Source organism: Chrysemys picta, chromosome 21 (genome assembly GCF_011386835.1).
Source record: "Chrysemys picta bellii isolate R12L10 chromosome 21, ASM1138683v2, whole genome shotgun sequence".
Lineage (NCBI taxonomy): Eukaryota > Metazoa > Chordata > Testudines > Emydidae > Chrysemys > Chrysemys picta.
The window spans coordinates 19,189,134-19,205,848 of NC_088811.1; the positions used below are offsets into that span (position 1 = coordinate 19,189,134).

General features: G+C 54.6%; 1 protein-coding gene across 2 annotated transcripts in view; it reads right to left on the reverse strand.

The window, feature by feature from the left end:
• The window catches only part of EPHA8 (EPH receptor A8), a 129,170-nt gene that overhangs the window by 79,858 nt on the left and 32,597 nt on the right, over positions 1-16,715 (reverse strand). For both annotated transcript variants that reach the window (XM_065574947.1, XM_008169872.4), the window contains exon 3: positions 2,286-2,949. In XM_065574947.1, coding sequence (XP_065431019.1) covers positions 2,286-2,949 — 664 coding nt within the window. The remainder of the gene's footprint in view (positions 1-2,285; positions 2,950-16,715) is intronic.

Here is a 16,715-nt window from a genome sequence, read left to right on the forward strand (position 1 = left end):
TGCAGTTCCAGGTTGCACCCCAGGGATCCCTCCCAGCTGTATCTACTCACACATAGCATACGTGTTGCAGCTCACCACACAGCCCTGCAGGGTACATGGCAGACACAAGAGGCCAGAGGAGGCAAGGAACTTTGGACACAATCACAGCATTCCTCTAGGCTTGCTGCAGGAAGCATGGGCCAGCCACTACTCGGGCTCAGCTGTGGAGAGCCACCAGGCAGCTGCAGGAGAAGAGCAGCCCACAGCACCACAGATTTAGGGGGAAAGGGAGGCTCTAATGACGCTAATCTCTTTGCTCTGCCAAGATAAATAAAGATTTGTTACGGCTATTGCCTGGCAGAGGTCTGTCTGAGGGCCCGGGCACCTGGGGTGGAGGATCTGACACTGGGTCTGCACAATGGACTTCCGAGAAGAACAGCAGGGTTAGTTACAAGTTACCTAGCCGAAGGTGACCTTCTGCCCCTTTACACACGCTGTAGCACCAGAAATCCTTCACTAGCTGCAATAACTCCCCCGAGACACCCGAGAAAGGGTTAAGCCAACGATCGCATGTATCCCAGGCTCACAAAAAAACCCTTCAAAACCAGACTCCAACGAGAAACTGCAGAACTGGAATCAATTTGCAAACTGGACACCATCAAATTAGGCCTGAATAAAGACTGGGAGTGGCTGGGTCACTACAAAAACTAATTCCCCCCTCCTGATACTCACCCCTTCTTGTCAACTGTTTGAAATGGGCCACCTTGATTACGTTGGCCTCATTAGCACTACAAACGTGATTTTTCCTCCCTTGGTATTCACCCCTTCTTGTCAACTGTTGAGAATAGCCCACTTCCACCTTAATTGAATTGGCCTCGTTATCACTGACCCCCCACTTGGTAAGGCAACGCCCATCTTTTCATGTGCTATGTATATATACACCTGCTACTGTATTTTCCACTCCATGCATCTGATGCAGTGGGTTTTAGCCCACGAAAGCTTGTGCCCAAATAAATGTGTCAGTCTCTAAGGTGCCACAAGGACTCCTCGTTGTTTTTACTAAAATCAAAGACACGAGGAGAGGAGGAATTTAAGAAATTAGCTCTTATTCTTCCTGTTCTCCCACCTCCGCAGAACTCTGGACTCCCCGGGACAGATAATGGTCCCACCAGAGCCTGGGTCTTTTCCAATGTGACTTTGAAAGTTCTAACCTTGCGTCAAGTCTTGTAAGATGAACGACACCACTTGCCTGGCCCCTAAATTCAAACAAAGCCCGGTGTCCCTGTTTGCAGAGTCGAAGCTCTGCTCCTCTAAAAACCTCGCATGAAGAAACCAAAAGCAAACAAATCTGCAGAGAGGGGCCTCCCGGGGAGCCCAGCGCATGGAGTTCTGTACACACGAAGCACCATGCCAGCCGCACAGCCGGCTAGGAGAGCTCCTTATCACAGTTTATACAGTTGGCAGCATGAACCCCTTCTGGGGGCGGGGGGCTCTTAGGGAAGTCTCCTCTACACCCCTGGGGGCTGCAGGGGCAGCTCTGGTTGGTGATGGGATTAAGGGGATAACCTTGTTTTATACATCTCAGTGTCTCTCTTTTGTTCGCTTTGCTGTCAACTCCCTGCCAAAGAGAAGCGAGAGACGCAGCGTGTAGGTGTGCGCGGGGCTCTTCTCTCTGGCCATGAGCTGCTACCAGCGAGTGCACAGAGCAGTTCTCAGCTGCTGGAGGGACAAGTTGTAGCTTTCTACAAAGCAGGTTTCCTTGCCTGGGTCACCAATAACACTGATGGGGATAACCCCCCCCCGGCTTTCCGACCCGCTCACACGCTCAGCCGTTCACACTGCTGGTTCGCCTCAGCTCGGAGAGGAAAACAGACCAGGACGTTTCCCTTCCATTTGGTTAGTTTCCAGCTAATGTCACTGTCGGGTTCCTGTGCCCTGGCACAGTGCTGCAATGTCTGGATTGCAAAGGCTGCAGGGTAGGGTGACCAGATGTCCTGATTTTATAGGGACAGTCCTGATATCTGAGGGTGTTTCTTATATAGGCTCCTATTACCCTCCACCCCCCGTCCCGATTTTTCACATTTGCTGTCTGGTCACCCTACTGCAGGGGAATGTCAACTTGTTAATAAAAGACCAAATAAAATAAATAAAATCCCCCCCTTACCCACTGGAATTTACAAGAATGTTCACGGGACCATTTCTGCTGTGAGAGCTCATTGTGCAACCCCTATATGGTAGGGCCCATTCTGATCTGTTGGTGTCTTGGCCCCCTTTAAGAGCTAATTCGGAGGTAAAGAGCGACTTACCCACACAGGAATCCCTCTGCTCTTGGTAGCCGGCGCTGCACACACATTTCCCAATGGGTACCAGCCATTCCCCCTCCGCACTGCAGTACATTTTAGGGGTGTCTCTCTCCTCAGAGTGCCTCACACACTCGCCCCGCACCTCCACCAAGGAGGAGGAGTCCGCCCCGGTCACCACCTTGGAGAAGGACGCCAGGTTCCTGACCATCGCGGGGCACTTCTTGTAGTATACCCGGACGGACACGATGGCAATGCAGGCCCCGATGTCCTGGAAAGCCAGGTAAAAGCCCCGCTTGCTCAGGGGTCCCACGCCCCGCACCTCGGTGTTGAGCTTGAGCCGCCTGACCCCCAGGTCTACGCTGGTGAAGCTCTCGTCGGCTGCTATGGTATCGATCTTCACAAACTGGCTCTCCCGGGTGCTGGTGCCCAGGTCCCGGTCAGACTCCAGGTAGTAGAGGTTGAACGTCTCCTTGCAGGTGCCCAGCACCCCTGGCATACTGTTACAGTCCCGCAGGGTGAACTTGATCTCAGCATAAACCCGACGGGCACCGTCCCGTTGGACCCAATTGCTGCGCAGCCAGTTGTTCTGGTTCGGGGTCATGACATTACAGACCTGGTAGGTGTGGATAGGGCTGAAAAATTCATCCATTTCGTTGATGGAATCCCACTGCGGGACAGAGGGGGAGAGGTTAGTACGAACACGCACCTCAGCCATTCACTGATATCAGCCCTCAGACGGCGGCAGAGGTGTGAGTGTGAACATGTACTTCATCCCCCCTCAACAGAACGGTCAGAACGGCAGCTGGATGAATTATCTGTTGTGAATAAAGCTGATTATGAATTTAGGGGGGAACTTTGTGGGTCCATGGGATTTAGGTGCACAAGCCCCATTTAAGGCCACTGGGATTTGTGCTCCTAAATCCCTTGAGTGCTTCTGACAAATCCCCCTTTCCTTGAGCCTTTTTGCTGTTTGCAAACTGTTGGCGAACCCACCCTGATTTCCATGGGCATGTTCCCTGTTTGTGAGGATTGGCCAGAGTTCCTGGGAGCAGATCTCAGGTTCTGGGAAGCTCACAAACTGTCCACTGCAGCTGGACACGGTTATTAACGGCGTGTGTTTAGTCCCTTCAGTCCCAGCTTCTGCTCCCTGACTGAATGACAAACATTTTAAAGAGGTGACTGTTGAATGACAAACAACAAAGAGCAAAAAATGAGCAACGCACGAGCTACCTTTCCTGCAGAGTACTGTGACATCAGGACTGGAAAGTGCATTCTTGCATCGATTAGCCAAGCTCTTCTCCCTGCCAACACACCCGTCCCAGCTTCCTTCCTGTCCCTGGCACCGGGAGCTGGCACATGTGGCCTCTGGCCAATCTCCGACCCTGTCTTTTCTCCTCCCTAACGAGAGCACATTGCAGATTGCTCTTTTTGGAGGGGGTTCCAGAAGTCAGCCAGAGCCAGCAGAAGGGGCCAGGTCCTGGTATAAAACAAAGGTTTGGGCTCCAAGAAATCTGTAGTAATAATCCCTGCTCAAGCCTCCCTCTCTGAGACTTGTTTGCTGTGCCTAGTAGAGGCCCTAGACTGAGGGGCAGCACAAGATGTCCTGCTGGCATTTAGCAAACACTACGGCTGCAATGTGACAGCCTCACCGGAGAGGTGCCTTGGGGCTCTCCCGTATCTTCCTTGCACACTGCTCCTTGGGTGGCTTCCCCGACCAGTCATCCCCCAGACTCAGCCATCAGCACTGCTCTGAATACAGCTGACGAGAGCTTCACCGGCTAGACCTGGGGGACAGGCGGCTCAAGCTCAACACCGAGGTGTGGGGCACAGGACCCCTAAGCAAGAGGAGCTTTTATCTGGCTTTCCAGGACATAGGGGCCTGGTCCAGGGCTCCTCCAAACTTACCAGGTCTCCTGCTTTGCCACCTCCCTCTTGTCCTCCTCCCCTCTCTCTCCTTCCACCCAGACTAGCCCCATTCTTCTGCCTTCCCTGGTCCTGAGCCCTAGTCTCTCTCCCCAGCCCAGGGACGTCCCAGCGCATGCCACCGTGCCACCCAAGCGGAAGCCCCACAGGGGGCAGCAGTGGGGCCCAGCCAATGGGCTGAAGGCCCCAATCCCCCAAAGGCAGGGATCCCGTGTGTCTGTGTGGGGAAGGGTGGGAGGGCAGGAGGGAGCCAGAAAAGGGCTCAGACCCTGCTGGGAGAGGGCTGGAGCTTTGGAATGATGCCACCCCTGCCCCGGACACTGTACTTGCCCTTCGCATGACCCACCAGAGCGTGACATGCAGCGTGACACTGGGGGCAGGCCCCGGGCTCAGCCGTGGCCTTTGCTCACGCCTTGCCTGCTACGGGAGGCCTGGACTCTGTCAGGACACTGGGGCGTCTGGCAGATCTGCCCAAGTGCCACGGACACATGGGACTGGGGCTGTAGGTGGGAGTCTGGCGCTTGGTTATTCCTGCTGGCATGCGCCCTTGCTTTGTGCCCAGCTACGGAGCACGATCTGCCGACGCTGCCCTACCATGGCCAATCACAGCCGCGACGCAGAGCAGGAAAACCAATCTTGTCAGGAGCTCTGCAAGAACCCAGAAATAAACCCACAGCTCTGCTCTAACCGGACACAAACCTGGTTTCCCATTCCAGTGATGAATCACAGCTCATTACGGACACAACACCAACAACAGCTGAGAGAGAGCATGGACCTCATTCCACTGTGCTTCCACCAGGGTAATCCCACTGATTTCACACCCGCACTGCAAACATGAGGGAGTGGCAGGCCAACGGATCACACAGTGTTATGCTGCTTGCCAGGGAACCCCTCCACACACCTCATCCTGCATTGCTCACGTAGGGACATGCTGCACAAGGGCTAGGAATGACCCCTGGGCTTTACTACTACAACACTCCCCCACCCCGTGTTTCAGCAGCGGTGTTTGAACCCAGGACCTTCAGATCCAGAGCAGAGACCTCGGCTACTAAAGTCCAAGGAGTACTAGAGTAGCAGTAGTAGTAGGCTGTTATCCTGTATGTGGAGGAGCCGCTAGTGGGCAATATGACACACATGGTGCAAGCACGTTTCACTAGCAAAGATTTTTCATATCTGAACCAAGCCCTTAGAAATGTCACTTGTGTTTCAGAATCCAACCCCTGAATCCACGTGCGCCTCTCCCTGCCCGCAAGGCCTCTGCCACCAACCCACTTCAGCTCAAGGTCTTTCCTTTAAACCAGACACCAAGCCCATCGAAATGGCCCGGTCGCCCCCAGATGCTGGAAGCAGCCGCAGGGGCCCTGCTTTCCCAGGCTGCAGGACATGCTGGTCCCTGGAAGTGCGGAGCCACTTAGAGCTGAGAACTCTTGGCTTGGCTCTGCCAAACCCCATAATATGCTGTCTAGCCCTGCTGACCACAGGCCCATTGGCTCCTGTCGCACTGGCTCCTTCTGCAGTGCATCCGTGAGCACATGGTTAGCAGGGAAGAAATGACATTGGGATAGTTTCGTGGATTTGAAACAATGAGCCCATAGTTCTCGCTTCCTCCTGCCTCTAACTCCAGCAAAAACAAACCTCCTTTCTGGCAGAAATTTTGTATCTCTAGTCTCCTGCTAGAGGGGAATCTCTTTGCATCTTACAAGGTTGAAGGTGGATGGGACCTGCCATTTAGGAGACCTGCAACTTCCAAAATGCACTCACTTCTGGAAAAGTCTCCTAACTTTCTATTGCTGTCCCAGAGCTCAGACCTGCCTGGAAAAGAGAGGAACTCCCCGTGTGTTGCATTCATTAGGCCTCAAGGAAAATGAGTTCAAAGGGGATATTGAAATATGCTGGTGCATAATTGAAAAGTTAGTCACTCGCTCTGGAAAAATGAACTTCTGCTTACTATAAAAATCATCTCCAAAATTAGACAGCTGCATTGAGGCATCTTGTGCATCCACTCCACAGACACCACGTGACAGGCATGTTAGCAATATGCCCAGGATGGCATTCAGAAAGGCCATGCGTCAGCTCGGTAGGACTGTGCAGGACCAGAGAGAATGGGTATGTCTACCCAGCAGTTTATGGTGTGATTGTAAAACAGGGAGCCATACCCTGCTAGCTTTCATCTACCTACCTAGGTAACCAGGTAGCAGTGAAGAGGTGCAGGCTAGCTGCCCCCGTACAAGCTCATCAGCTTGCTAGCCTGTGCAGGGTCCATGCCAGCGCAACTTCACTGCTATTGTTACCCAGGCTAGATTAACGCTAGCTCTGGTACGCCTACCTCAACGTACCCAGTGGGCGCAGGACCCCTGCCTCTGGCTACCCCGAATTGTAGGGATTCCATCTTCAGCACATTTGGGGACTTGGAGTGAAATGTAACAAACGAACATCTGACAGCTGAGCAGCCTGGCTTTGTCTTCACGGCAGGGTTCACTTGAGTTATCTGCATTCAGGTTAACCCCCCTCGAGTTAGCCCAGCTCCAGTGGGAGTGGACACACTGCAAAACAACACTGGAGCTGCACAGAGCGATTGGGTCAGCAGCCAATGAGCATTAGCCTGCGCCCCCAGCCAGGGCAGCCAACTTTTCTACCCTGCACCACAGGGAATTGCAGAGCGCACCAAAGTGGTGCAGTCTAGCTGCCCCGTGTGGACACTGCTGCATGAACGAAAAAGGACCTAGCTCCGTTAACACAGTCCTGTTCGCTAAGGTGAACTAGGGACCTTTTAGTTTGTGCCAGCAGCATCCACACAGGACGGTTCGGGTGCAACGCTCTGGTGCGCGTGGCAGTTCACATCCCCCGTGGGCCGTACTGTGGCACAGCGTAAACAGCCTCAAAGGTGCAACACGCTCAAGTGAAGGGTCTGTGTGTGGACGGGAGACGGGACAGGGCCGACACTCAAGTTAATTCTGCAGTGAAGACAAGGCCTCAGCAGGTTGTAACTAGAGCTAGCTGGAAATCCCCAATCTCCTCTCTGGCCTTTTGCCCCAGGCACCACGTCCGCTTCCCATTGATCGATGGCTCACAGAGACAAAGCGACAAACCCAGCCCATGATTACAGCCCCTCCTCCATCATCCTGGTCCAGAACTCTGATGGCCTCATTCACTGATGCAATAGCTCCCAAGCCAATGCTCCAGACTGGCCAGTCGAACTTCTCCACATCCGCCATGAACACATGGAAAACAGCCCCCGAACCGCGCACCTAGGGAGGCCCCTTCCCAATACGTTGGGGAAGAGTGAGGGGTCGTGTCACTGCACCAGACCAGGCTGTTGTCATTCACACAAACAGAAACGCGTCAATGTGGGGTTCTCTCTCTGGGGTGGGGAAAGGGCTGAGTTAAGGTTGGTAAGTGAACGTTTCCAGCCTCTGTTTGCCCCAACCCTGCCAGCCCTGTCCTACCAAAGCAATACAAAGAATCAGCAAACCCAGTGGGCCCAAGGTGGAGCTGAGGTGACAGGAGCCAGGACATACACCATGGAGTGATTCCAGGCACGGCGTACAGGCCAGCACAGCACTGGAGAGTGCGGCATGCTACGCTATAGCACAACACAACACAGCACTGGAGGGTGTGGCACATCACACTGCAAAACAGCACAATACAACACAGCACTGGAGACTGTGACACATCACACTACAACACAACACAGCACTGGAGAGTGCGGCATGTTACACTATAGCACAACACAACACAGCACTGGAGGGTGTGGCACATCACACTGCAACACAACACAACACAGCACTGGAGCGTGCAGCATGTTACACTATAGCACAACACAACACAAAACTGGAGGGTGTGGCACATCACACTGCAACACAACACAACACAGCACTGGAGTGTGTGGCACATCACACTGCAACACAACACAACACAGCACTGGAGCGTGTGGCACGTTACGCTATAGCACAACACAACACAGCACTGGAGCGTGCGGCACGTTACGCTATAGCACAACACAACACAGCACTAGAGCGTGCGGCACATTACGCTATAGCACAGCACAGCACTGGAGCGTGCGGCACATCACACTGCAGCACAACACAACACAGCACTGCAGCGTGCGGCACATCACACTACAGCACAACAGGGCACTCCTGCAACCTCAGCCTTTTCATTCTCAAGCATGACCCCTCACTGGAGTGAGTGGAAAGCCGTTCTCCAGCCCGCTGGGAAATGGGCAGGGGAGGACGTTAAAGCCATTGTCACAATTAATTGGGCACAAATGACACCAACATCTGTTTTCTGTCTTTTCCCTGCTGAGCCCATTGAGACATTAATTGCAATTGCGTGCTGGAAAAGGCGCCTGCCCACCCCACTGTCAGTGCCATGAGGTGCAGCACCAGGATGGCTCACTGCCCCCAGCGCTCACCAGACAGCGCGTGCGCTCTCTGCTGCGAGATGTCACTGGGAGCTGGGGCTCCGGGCAAGCAAAGAACAGGGCTCTCTGGGGAACGTGACGAGCCAGAGTCCAGCCCCTTCTCCACTGAACACTCACAGACTCACCAGGCCCGCGGTTCCCAAAGGAGCAATACACTGCCGCTAAGAGTCCTACCCTAGAACACAGCTTGTGCGCAACACACAGCACTGAGATATATTTATAGTGAAAACATGGATCCGGGTATTATCAAAAGACCAGAGAGTGAAGTGAGAGTGAGTAAAAATATTGGGAACAAATGGCTACATATAAAACAAAATCATAACACGCTTCCTAGAAACTACACTTAACTCGCAGGCTAACCCCCGTCTACGGACACTTCTCTCATCCAAAGTTCTCCCCAGTGTTTTCACCCAAGCCTGGCTGAGATCCTTTTCTCATGAAGCAAACTCACTGTCCATTTACTTACTCATTGAAGGATGCCAGGGTGTCTTCTTTGTTCCCTAAATATTCTTGACAAAACCTTTGATGTGCCCCTCCAGATAGGGTAACGTCCCCCCACCACTGCTTGCTGCCCTGTTACTTTTCTCACTTTGAAGTTTTCATAACCCTTTGTTAGCATTTCATTCAGATTGGTGAGCGGAGATGACTGTGACCCGTGCAATACTTAATTTACATGTAAACAGCCAGCTAGAGAAACACGTCTTGTCTGATTGCAAACCTGGTGACCTGTCCCTAAGGCACAGACCTTACGAACATAACATTCAGCCTACGTACATCACTACTTATAACATCCATACATGCATCTTGCCATGATTTTGATGACCAGTGTGACACTGGCTTTCAGTTGACACCTCCCATGACACTTCTTGGATTGTGTATACCAGATCCAGAAGATCCCTGTTACCCCTCTCTGCACCCTCTGTGCCCCTTGCCCATTGGCACTAAGAGTTTCCTGGGTCACACACATTCACCCTGCTTGCGCCATGCCCGAGCCACCCCTGCCCATGCCTGATGGCAAGGCCTCTCTCCATTACTGCTGAGCGCCCCTCGGGCATGCTCAGGCGGGTGGCCACTACGCAGGTGGCTGGGGGTTATGTTGTTAGCCCAGCCTGTCCCCTGGCTGGCCTCAACCCAAGGTCAAACCTGCAGGAGACCTTCCTGCTTTTCAGATGTTCTTTGCTTGCTCTTTGCCCCTGGCCCTCTGATAAGGCCACATCTGTGGGGTTAGACCTTGCCCCACCTCCACAGGTCCTCTCCTGTGCGGCCTCTGCCTCGGCACCAGGGCTTGGCTCTCAGAGCTACGTGACTCATTCTCTGCACTGCAGGCTGGCACTCAACATGACATGGTGCTTGCCGGCCAGCAGGCCCATGACCTTCCCAGTCTGGCCATTCCCACGCCTCGCTCCCTCCTCCCTTGGCAGGGGTCTGACGGCTCCTCACCCAGGTTCTCACCCTTGACACACAGGCTGCTACTGGAAAGTGGAGGCGTGTCGGGGGCCTGGGACGTTTGTGGGGAGCAGCAGACAGGGAGGCTGGGGTAGCAGAGCTCTTCAAGTCTGCCCTATCTTAGAACTGAAGCGCAAAGCAGCGACTCTGGGCTGCCCCAGCCTCCTCTCCATGATGTAAACCAGTTTCCTTTCTCAGGGCTCTGCTAATGTGCATCGCTTGCCTCTGGGGTGGCCACCAGTGCGCCTGACACAGCATGCCACTCGCTGCGCCGCCTCCGAGCGCAGACTGCAAGGGGCTTCTCGAGCAAAGACTTCTCCAGCCTAACGTGTGGAGCCATGCAATCAGCACAGGCCTGGCTGCAGGCGGCACACCCGGAGAGATACTGACAGATAACAGAATGAGTCAGTCCAGTCTTGCCTGTCACGGGCAGTGCAGGCCCATCCTCTCTGGACTTGCCCTCCAGGGCCAGGGTCACTGGGATCACACTGCAGCTCCAGCAAGGCCCGGAGCCCCTGGGGAGATTCGCCAGGAGGGGTGGCAGGAGAGGGGTCCTGTCATCCTGGCCTCTACTCCAGGGTCTGAAACTGGGGGAGCACAGTCACAGCCCCCCTGGGTGCACAGGCGCCGACTCTCCAATGTGCCGGGGTTGCTCTGCCCCAGGCCCCGCCCCCACTCCACCCCTTCCCCCAAGTCCCCACCCCGCCTCTTCGTGCTCTTGCCCCACCCCCACCTCTCCCCGCCCTCACCCCACCCCCTCCCCCGAACGCGCCTCGTCCTCACTCCTTCCCCCTCCCCCACAGAGCCTCCTGCATGCCACGAAACAGCAGATTGCGGGAGATGGGACGTACAGGGAGGGAGGAGGAGGCGCTGATCAGTGGGGCTGACCGGTGGGTGGGAGGCTCTTGGGGAAGGAAGGGGCGCTGAATGGGGTGGCTGCTGACCTCCCACCATTTTTTCCCCAGTGGTGCTCCAGCCCGGAGTACCCACAGAGTCAGCGCCTATGCCTTGGCGACTCATGTATTTCTCTGTGCCTTGGTTTTCCCCTCTGCAAAACCCTTCCCTGCCTCGTGGGGAGGGCGGCGGCGTAGCTCCTCCAGGGTTTCCCAAGCACTTTGAGCTCCTCTGATGCCAGTCATCACCATTATCCGCTGCGCTGTGTAAACATGCCGGGCACAGGGCGTGGCTCCCAGGTCCCATCCTCCATGACGCCGAGCTGTTGGGGATGGGGGCAGGTACGATGCTGGGCGGGTCAGTTGCTCCCTCTACTTACGATGGGCAATACAGCCAGAGCCCGGACTACCTTTGCTGCGAGTGATACAGTGGGCGGGAATGGCTTTGTGCCGCACCTCTGCAGGCGCTATGAGCGGTCAGCACTGCGAAGGGGGAAGCGCTCCGAGGCTCAGCATCTGGAAACACCAACTCATCAAACCCCAAGGGGCTCACTGCATTCAATGGCTATTTAGATTGGGGCGGGGCCCATCTTTTTCTCCTGTTTTCATACACCATGCCGGCTGGGCCATGACTGGGGCTCCTGCGTGCTACAGTAATACAAAGAATTCATAGTAACAGAGGAGGTGCTGTCTCTCTGCTGGGATGCAGACCAGACCCCCATGGGAGTGGTGGATGTCCCATCACTTGGGATTCTCTGGGAATATTCCCTCCGGTCGGGAGGAATGATCTGGAGTGGTCGTTCCCATCCCTGATAGCTCGCTCTAGCAAAGGCCACTGAGAACTTGTCCAAACCAAGTGTCTGATCGACTGCTGGGAAGCTGGTGCCACTGATTAAAAGAACTATATCAAAGTGAGGTCTTTTATTAACAACCCAGAGTGTGTCCTACCTGAAGAGCGATCCCACATCAACCTGCGACTCTCACTAGGCCCCTGGGCCACCAGCATGGGACAAGCTCTCGTCCTGTGTGTGTAGAGGTTCAGCACGCAAGGTCAGGCATTAGGCAGCTCTGTGACTTTAAGGGTTTCTCTCTTTTTCTGCAATTATAGGGCCTCATGGCTAGTTGCCCTTCGCAGGAGAGCCTGGCAGGGCTGCCGTTGAGCGGGGGCCTGAGGAGGAGGGGAGAAGGATCAGTTCAATAACGAGGGCGCTGTGCGTGCACCTGGCCTCTCCAGCCGCGCTCGCCTTGGCCTGCTCCTGGCTGCTGGTTTGAAGTGGCTTTTATTAAACGCAGCTCAGCTCGTCCCCCGTCACCGTGATAAGATCCCCTAGCGAGACGAAAATGAGGACATCATAATTAGCGTGGCGAGTGCGCGGCGGGGGGAGGCAGCGCGATTCCATCTGCATTCAGGGGCTCCTTTAATAGTTTAAATTAAAGTCAACACAAGTTATAAAAAAAGAAATACCAGATTCTAAAAGGGAAAAGATGCAAACAGCAGATAGCTGTGCGGCTGAGCAAGGGCTCCGAAATCTCCCCAGGGCCTGCGCAGTGCAACGGAGGGGGACGAGGAGGAGGAGGGGAAGTCGTAGGGAACGAACACACAAGGAGAAAAGCCTGGCTCCATGAAAGAGCCTCAGCCTTGCTATTTTCCATGACAATCCCCCAAACGGCTCCCATTCCCCGGCTGTGCCAAGCCAGGGGACCCCAGGCCTACGATCACGCCCACAGGGAACAGCCACAGAGCCTTTCACTGCTGGTCCTGCCAGCACAGTAGAGCTGCCACTGCCCCCAGAAATGTCCTGAGCTCTTCCCCGATGGGAACTGAGCTGCGATTCCTTCCCAGAAGCCACCAGCACTGTCAAGTGGAAGAGGGGAAAAAAAACCCACATTATTGTAGCAATAAAGCATTAAATGGGGTTTTTAATAGCGACAATCCCCATGAAATCAGTCACTGTGATGGCTAACAAGGGATTTGTTAGGCAGTTAAATACCCTGAGCTTTACCTCAGGCCCTTAACTGCTGGTAGTGACCAGCATCCGGGAAATTAGCAGTAAGTGCTTTTATCTTGTTTAAATCTTTATTTTCAAAGGCTCCGCTCCTCCTGACGTCCCCATTTTTAAATGAATATTAGCTGCACTGTGGCTTGTTCTGTCCTCTGCTCTCCGTGCCAATATTCATGCAGGCAGAGCCCTGACCTGCCGGAGGAACCCCCGGAAATCTCACAGCAGGCCAAGGGGGTTCCTGGCAGCTGTAAAAGCCTCACTATTCCTGCAGCACAGTCGCCTGAGAGACTGCTGCAGACCCATGGCTTGGGGTCCCCCCCCCGTTCTGTGCTAGGCAGTTACAAATAATGCAGATGGGGGTTCCTGCATTCAAAGGCTGTCTGACAATGGCCACTGTCCTTGTAGGCCACAAAGCGTCTCCGTTCTACGCCCATGCCTTCCAGAGCTGTGAACTCTCCAAGCCAACAGCACCCAGGCTAGCGGAGGGGTTGGCCATGGGGTAGGGAGCACCTCGCCTCTCATGTGATGGTACAAATGCCTTGTAGAAAAAGAGCCGGCCTGGCTCACTCTGACCCAAGAGCTGTTGCCATTGACTGACTGTCTGGTGGGAGGGTTCAGGTCCCAATAGCTCATTGACTTCCCTGGCAGCAGGCTCGGGAGAGAGGCCAAGCCAGAAGTGGGAGAGGTCTTTAGCGGGGTAGTGAGCCAGACGCTCCTGCTGTCTGTGCTGTGACTGCTCCGTCGATGCAGGAGATCAGCCCCCGGCCACCCCGCTGGCGCTTCACCAGCAGGAAACTTTCATCAGTAACACACAAACACTATAGGCGGCTTCTCCTGTGGCGTGTGTCTCAGCTGGTCGTTTAAGCAAATTTGGTGCAATTCCACTGGATACTTTTTGGATTATTCCAGAGCGAGGACAAGCTGGTTTGGGGTTTTGTTGCTGTTCATGGGCTGCGTTCACAGCACCCAAAAGCAGCCACACAGTTAAACTGAGAGTGACAGAGAGCGAGGCACCTGCCACTTACCAGGAAATCAGTCTGGAAAACAAGCAGCGATTTCTTCTGAGCAACACACTGCAGGCAACTGACCGTTACCCAGACAGAGACAGACATACAGAGAGATTACAAACCAGGCTCTGCAGCCAGATCTCCAACGGAGTCCGCGTCCACAGAGCCGTTGCCAGGATCCTCATTAACAAGCAGATGACAATAACCAGGATACTTATCCAGGATCTCACAACACTTGTTAATCACTGAGTGACTGACCCTCACAAATTGCCCCCCGTGGGACAGGTCTGTATTATTAGCCCCATTGTGCAGAGAGGAGAGACGAGGCATGAAGAGTTGAGCATCTCGCCCAAGGCCACCTGGTGAATGGTAAAGCTGGGGATCTACCCTGCCCCCCCTGCTCTCACCACTAGAGCAAGCTGCCCCTCAGTTCTCCTCCCCTGACTGACGGGAAGCAGGCGGCCAGCTCTTCTCAGAGCCAAGAACCTTCACAAAGGCAAACGCGTCCGTGTTGGTGTGCGGTGAGACTGCCCCGCCGCATGTCCACGTGTGTGTGCGTCCAGGTGTGGGGCTGTGAGAGGGGTGGGGTCAGGCGGGGTCCTGGGACAGGCGGTGAAAGTGCTTTGGCTGCCATGACAGAGAGAGTCCCACATCAACCACAGACTGCGAGTTACACGAGAACCAGCACTGGCCACACCGGCAGTGCGAGAGAGGGTGGCCCTTTGTTCACTAGCGATGGGGCAGTTTTTCAGTCTGGTTGGAGGCCTGGCTAAGGCTTCTGGAAGTATCTAGATCCCACTGGACATGCTTAGGGATTTAACACAGCTATTAGCATAGTCACACCCCTCTGGCATGACATCATCTTCTTTGCATTGTCCCGTCCATACAAGTGGCTTGGTCCTTTCTGCCCCCTGGGACTGAGCAGGGCAGGAGGGAGGAGGTTGCAGCGCCAGCTGCCAGAGGTCCTGGTGGAGGTGCAGGGGACCTCATGGGGAGCGGCGGGGGGCTGTGCCATTGGTGCTCCAGGCGCTCCCTTCGTAATTAGCATTGCAGGAATCATTCAGCCTCTTTAGATACTCGGTGTCTGAACAAAATCATTTCCTGTTTGACTTTGTAAATCAAAGGAGACGATACAATAATTATTAATAATATGTTGACTCATCTCATCAGCGTTTTAATTAGTCAGTCGAAAAGCAATTTGCAGAGGGGCCGATCGGGCTCTCTCTGATCCGACGGGTCACGTGCCATGCGGGCGCAGGGGAGGAGGGCACTGGGGCGCTTTGTGGCAGGGGCTGGCAAAGGGCAGGGCGAGACGGGGGAAGCGGGGCTGTTTGACGGCACTGAGAAGAGTTTAATTGTCAGCGTGAAGGGAATGGTTCCAGGGAGGGAGCTGGCCATGAATCTCTCGGGAGCGCTTTGAAGTTTTAATTGAGAGGAGCGGAAGCCTGCGGGGACAGGGCTGCCCCCACTGACCCTTCCTCCCCCTGCATGTGTCACTGAGATGGAGGGTGACGGTCGGTGTAATTAAGCCCTGGCATGGCGATTACAGCCAATTATGCACCTGCTAATCCCCCAGAGAGAGGAAACGTTAAACCAGACCACAACACTTCCCGCTGGCCTGCCCTTCCCTGGGGTCAAAGGGCGCCCAGCCCGAGCACACTCAGGCAGCTGGGTTTGTGCTTCCAGGACCCGGCACCTCCGCTCTGTGAGCTCAGCCAGAGCAACCCACCAGTGCCTCGTCTTACCTGCTGCAGCTGAAAGCGAGGGAGGAGTCTCTTGAGGCTGCCAGTCCAAATCCAATCTAGGGCAGTGATGACTGGAAGTTATCACCATCTGCAGCTACAGCCCGCTAGCGGCCTCCTGGAAATACGGTTGTTAGACTCTTGGTCCTGCTTCTAACAGACAACGGCCCACATGAGAACACACACCGTCCCCACTGGCGCTTGCTGGTCCATCCCAGCCTAGAGGCAGGCACCTTTTGCAGAGAGCAGTGATGGGGGAAGCCAAGGCTGCCATGACACCAAGACCACATTGAACAGTAAAGAAAAACAAAGCCTCGTTTTCACAACGCCTTGACTTCCCTCAGAAGACAATGATCTTCCTGAAATTCGGCATGGTGCAGGTCATCCCCGAGGAGAGTTTTCCTGGGAAGTCAGGTAAACATTACCATGTTTGAAGCGATGACGTTTTAAAAAATTTACTTTAAAAAAAAAATTGCCTTTCCAGGTTCATCAGAGTTTCAACCTGGCTGGGCCCAGAAGATCTGGGGGTGTTTCATTTCCTCTTGCTCAGGAGAAACCAGCCAGTGTTTTGGGGGGAGCGTAAAAAGTAACAAGCTGTTTCAAACTGGGTAAAGCGCAGTGCATATAAACACGGACTGGCCTAAGCTGCCTTTCCGAGCCAGTCTGCTGGGCTGAACCAGGACGTGGAGGATAGGAGAGCCGTGGGAGATGCAGCGGGGCAGGCGGCCTGGAGGGGTCTGACAGGTGCCCAGGGAAGTAGGGGCACACGGCGCTGAGGAACTGCACTTCCACCAGGCGAATGCCATTGGTGCCAGGCTGCCACGGTCCCCTGGGGCATCTCATGGAGCTTCCGCCTTGTAATTAGGCAGAACTTGATAGATGATGCTAGTTTTGGGTTATCCTTCCCCTGTGCCCACGGCCGATGGCGCCCCTTGTAGCGCCACAGGAACATGCAGGCAGAGCACATTCATAGCCCACCAGGTCCCCGTGCCGAGG